General features: G+C 36.6%; 2 protein-coding genes across 2 annotated transcripts; both read left to right on the top strand.

Annotated features, from left to right (window-relative positions):
- The first annotated feature begins 628 nt into the window (after nucleotides 1-628).
- Nucleotides 629-2,092, top strand: LOC126370937 (uncharacterized). Its single transcript, XM_050016071.1, has 2 exons — nucleotides 629-764; nucleotides 1,038-2,092. Exons 1-2 carry the CDS (start codon nucleotides 677-679, stop codon nucleotides 2,090-2,092), a joined length of 1,143 nt encoding a protein of 380 aa, XP_049872028.1. The 5' UTR covers nucleotides 629-676.
- On the top strand, nucleotides 1,555-5,449 carry LOC126370882 (uncharacterized). Its single transcript, XM_050015996.1, has 2 exons — nucleotides 1,555-2,094; nucleotides 3,892-5,449. Exon 2 carries the CDS (start codon nucleotides 3,991-3,993, stop codon nucleotides 4,912-4,914), a length of 924 nt encoding a protein of 307 aa, XP_049871953.1. The 5' UTR covers nucleotides 1,555-2,094; nucleotides 3,892-3,990; the 3' UTR covers nucleotides 4,915-5,449.
- Nucleotides 5,450-5,705: the final 256 nt, after the last annotated feature.

A 5,705-nucleotide genomic window follows, 5' to 3' on the forward strand; every position in this document is an offset into this window, starting at 1 on the left:
TACCTGTTATGAGAGCGAATAAAATTTAAATCATACAATACGCTCAGCAGCTACATTACCCTCACCCCGTCTGAATCTTACTTTAGCCACACCCCGGACACTTCATACAAACAACCTCGTTGTACACAGACACTACACATTCACATTATCAACACGCGCAACTGTTTGAGTGACGTCTGAGGGCTGCCAATTAGAGTACCTAATTTAATCGTCATAACTTATTTAGACAGGTACTACTTACGAAAGATGCTTTTATAATAATCAGTTAATATTTATTTATTTACCACATAAATCACAAATATCAACATTTTGAACTATGAAGATTCACAATATAAATAAATAGGCTTTACACTTGACTTAAAATTATACTTCAATGTTGCATCCTCGAGATTTAACATACCATGTAGTCCGTTCTTCAATTTACTGCATCGTCTATCACACTGTTTAGAGAGGCTGAATAGAAGCCAGATTCTAAATAGAGAAAAAAAAAATCATTGAAGTCGTTACTGGTTCACTCATTCGCGCCGCTGTCATTTCATTCGTTTTTCGTTTCTTGCATCGTCTACACGTCACTCAGTTAGTAAAAAACAAGTTTGTAAATTAACCAACATTCGTGAATCTTTTTGTTTTGTTTTTCTTCTTAAACTTTTGTTTGTTTGATAAGAGATTCCTAAGTATGGGTAAACGAAAACACAAACGTGATGATAAACATATCAGCAAGAAAATTCGTCGTTTAGTAGAAAAAAGTCTAAGGGAACATGCCGGTGAGTACTTTTTTTCCTTGTACCTACAACTACCTACGTTTATAATTTTTATTCTCTCATTCAATTATGCAAGTACTATAGTTTCAAATAACGGTTAAGCATATTTTACTATCTTAACGTGGTAGCACGAGATGCTATCCTGATAGTGATGTACGACCATGTTGTTCCTTAAAGTGGTGATACGTGATATTATCCAGGAACATAAATTACTACTTTCCTAAAGTGGTAGTACGTGATACTGCCCAGAAAGTAATTATGCGTACGTTATTTCAGAACGACGACGCAGGCGCACACGTTCAGAATCCTTAAATACATCTTCTTCAGAAGATTACCGATCAGATGCAGAATATTCTGCTGACGATAGCAGACGTAATGCGGATTATGAATTAGAAAATGAGGTGGATGATTATTCAAATAGACCACAATCTATTGTAAGCAAAATATCGCAAGACCAATCGCTACAGCCAGTAGAAGATGCTAACATACCAGAAGTTATTACGCCTTCTGAAACACAACCGACTAACTTCGAGACCCTCAATCAGAGCCAACCATCGACATCCGATGTGCCACAAGAAATACTTTCGGTTCTTGGCGTAGCCAAAATATCAGAACGACCTCTAGGAGAAAAAATCCCTAGTGAGATCTCTGAACGCTGGGGTAATATTTTACTAGACGGCTTGACAAAAGAGCACAAAGTCACATTGATTGAAAAGATGCTTGTCCCAGAGAACTTTACTTTGGCGCATGCCCCGAAATTAAACCCTGATGTGGCTGCAGTTTTATCCGAAGCTGCAAAAAATCGAGATAAAAGACTCGAAAAATCTCAGAACCAACTTGGATCCGGTCTAGCTGGCTTGGTAAACCTCACGAAGGACCTTATTAACACGGATTTGGAAAAACTTGAAACCATAAAAAGGATTTCAGAAATAGCGCAAGTTCTATTAGATCTACATCATGATGAAACCAATAATCGTCGTAAATTGATAGTACCGCTATTAGATAAAAGATTCTGGAGTACCATACAAGGAGTTAAAAGAGACTCCTTTTTGTTCGGGGAAAGATTAAGTGAAAGTATTAAAAATACAAAAGATATCGAGAGATCTAGCCAACAAATTAAAAAATCCGCTCCGCCCCAGCAATCGTTTCAACGTAAAAATACAACATTCTCGGGAAACTACCGAGCCCCTCCTCGACTGCCGGCCAATGCGAAGCCAGCACCCAAGTACCACGAGTCACAGACGTCGACCTCGACGAGGAGGGCCACCACCAACCAGCCGCGCGGCCGGGGTGCTCATTCCGGTCGAATGCAGGACCGCCGTCGCAAATAGAGGTACCTCATGCTGGACGTATTCAGTATTTTCTTCATAATTGGCTAACAATTACTGATGATCCTGTTGTTCTGTCATATGTCAGAGGATATAAAATACCTTTCATTGCAGAAGTATGCCAAGTATATGAACCCACAAATCCCTCTTATTCAGAAAAAGAAATGACAAAATCTATTGAAAAACTACTTCTATTAGGTGCAATCTCACCCTGTAATGACATGAAAAATCAGTTTATTTCTTCGGTTTTCCTGACTCCCAAAAGTACTGGCGGCTACCGATTTATACTTAACTTGAAAAAACTAAATAAGTTCGTTTATACTGACCATTTTAAAATGGAAGATACACGCACGGCTATAAGACTAATTTCCCCCGGCTCATATATGGCCACAATAGACTTGAAGGAAGCATACTTTCTAATTCCCATCCATCCTTCGCATAGGAAATATTTAAGATTTAGATTAGATCAATTATATGAATTTAATTGTTTACCTTATGGACTTAGTTCTGCGCCTTTTGTGTTTACAAAGCTTTTAAAACCATTTCTTACGTTACTTCGAAGTCAAGGCCATACTTTGATCGCATATTTGGATGACATTCTATGCATAGGCTCTGATTATGAATCATGCCTAAATACAGTCAAAACTGTCACTAAAACTTTACAAAATTTAGGATTCGTAATTAATTTTGAAAAAAGTTGCACGGATCCAAAGCAAGTATGCAAGTTTTTTAGGTTTTAACATTAATTCTATAACAATGGTTTTAGAGTTACCTGAAGAGGAAATCGAAAAAATTACAAATTTAGTTCGAAAATTAAAACACAAATGTAGTACTACTGTTCGAAATTTTGCCAAATTTATCGGTACCTTAACAGCGGCCTGCCCTGCTGTAGCTTATGGGTGGATGTACATCAAAAATTTTGAACGTGAAAAATTTTTAGCACTTGATACATCAAATGGTAATTACGATATCCTAATGCCAATAAAATCACATTTGCAAGAGGACTTTTCATGGTGGTCCGAACTTTCATATAAAGCTAGTAATTCGATCAATAAAAATAATTATGAATTAGAAATCTACACCGATTCATCTTTAACTGGTTGGAGAGCGGTGTGCAATGGTGAGGTGGCTAGAGGACACTGGTCACTGGAAGAATCCAGCAATCATATAAATTATCTTGAGCTGCTTGCAGCCTTTTTAGGATTAAAATCATTCTGTCGAAGCTCAAAGGATATCAATGTCCTACTCAGAATTGATAACACCACTGCCATTGCATATATAAATAAAATGGGTGGAATACAATTCCCTCATTTAAACAAAATTACCAGGGATATATGGCAGTGGTGTGAACACAGGAACATTCACGTCTTCGCTTCCTACATTAGATCTCGGGATAATACAGACGCTGATCAGGCTTCTAGACACACCAACATCGACACTGAGTGGAGTCTTAATTTAGAACATTACAATAGACTCACGAAAAAATTCGGGTTACCTGATATAGACCTTTTCGCATCCCGATTAAATTATAAATGTCAACGGTATATATCATGGAAACGAGATCCTGGAGCCCATGAAATCGATGCGTTTACTGTTAAATGGGATCAATATTTCTTTTATAGTTTCCCACCATTTGCACTGATTTTAAAATGTCTTCGAAAAATAGTGAACGACAAAGCAACTGGCATTTTTATAGTTCCAAATTGGCCTAGTCAACCCTGGTATCCCCTGTTCAAATCATTAACTATATCTGATGTAATTTACCTTACGCCTAATAAAAATCTATTACTCTCTCCTTTCAGAGAGCAACACCCGTTGTGGAGCAGTCTTACCCTGGCGTGTGCAATATTATCAGGCAAGCGTACTTAAAACGCAACTTTACAACCGAAACCATCGATATTATGATTAACTCCTTGTCTAAAAACACAATATCACAATATAATGTAGCCTTAAAACAATGGTTCCAGTTTTGTCAACTACACAACACTGATCTGTATGATGTTACAGTGGCCTTTATTCTAAATTTTTTTACACATATTTTCCAAAAAGGTGCCAGCTATGGTACACTTAATTCTTTTAGGTCAGCCTTATCACTAATCCTTAGTAAAAAATTATCAAATGATGAAAACATTAGTCGATTCTTTAAAGGAGTATTTCGAATCAAACCTACGTTCCCTAAATATAACGCAATATGGAACCCTAACCTTGTTTTAGAATACTTATCGAAATTATACCCAAATGAATCATTAAATCTAAATATGTTAACAAAAAAATTAGTAACTCTACTTGCGTTGTCAACAGGACAACGAGTCCAGACGTTATCATTAATTAATGTTCAAGAAGTAAATATTACTGATTCTCAAATCACTATACCTATCAATGAAGTTATTAAAACTTCACGTCCGAACAGGCATAATCCTAATCTGATTATTCCTTTTTTTAAACAGAAAGAATCCATTTGCCCTGCAATGACACTCTGTACATATATAAGTAAGACTTCCGAACTTCGGAATGCCCCCAATACAAATAAACTCATTCTTACATTCAAAAAACCGATGCATGCTGCCAGCCCACAAACCATTAGTCGCTGGATCAAACAAACATTAGGCAAGAGTGGCGTGGACGTGAGCACCTTCAGTGCGCACAGTACCCGCCACGCGGCCACGTCCGCGGCTAATAGGTCCGGCGTTGCTATTGATGTAATTAAAAAAACTGCTGGGTGGACTGGCAACTCTATCTGTTTCGCAAAATTCTATAATCAACCTTTGATTAATACGGAATGTGATAGTTCATTTGCTGAAGCAATTATAAACGACCAAACTTAAAATTTCCTTTGTTTTTTGGAATGATATAATTAAAAATTGATTTTAAGTGTACTTATGGCGTATTTTATTCTGCAAACGCTAAACATCTACATGGTATGTTAAATCTCGAGGATGCAACATTGAAGTATAATTTATGGTTAAAAGAACTTACCTTAAGTGAATTTCAACCAAAATTATACGAAATGTTGCATCCGAAGAGATTTAACAACCCACCCAACCCCGTCAGACATTTTACCTATGAGTTCTACCTTTCAATCGGTAGTACCTACCTTACAAAATCCTATCGCATACGTTATCTGACCTTTTTTGAAACCCCTTTATTGCAGAATAAAACAAATCTAAAACGAATGAAATGACAGCGGCGCGAATGAGTGAACCAGTAACGACTTCAATGATTTTTTTTTTCTCTATTTAGAATCTGGCTTCTATTCAGCCTCTCTAAACAGTGTGATAGACGATGCAGTAAATTGAAGAACGGACTACATGGTATGTTAAATCTCTTCGGATGCAACATTTCGTATAATTTTGGTTGAAATTCACTTAAGGTAAGTTCTTTTAACCATAAAAAATACTGAATGCAATTGCATTCACATTATTTTTACATTAAGCACTTAGCCTAGCATCAATATTACTACAAATTATTTGCATATTTTGATGAATAATCATCATGAACAATAATTTATAGGTGCCGTGCAGCCGAGCCAGCACGGGCAATTACTGTGAGATCAAATAAGTATTCGAATCTGATAAAAGTACGTCGTCGTCCAATTTCAAAATTCGACCATTAAACT

Source organism: Pectinophora gossypiella, chromosome 11 (genome assembly GCF_024362695.1).
Source record: "Pectinophora gossypiella chromosome 11, ilPecGoss1.1, whole genome shotgun sequence".
NCBI lineage: Eukaryota > Metazoa > Arthropoda > Insecta > Lepidoptera > Gelechiidae > Pectinophora > Pectinophora gossypiella.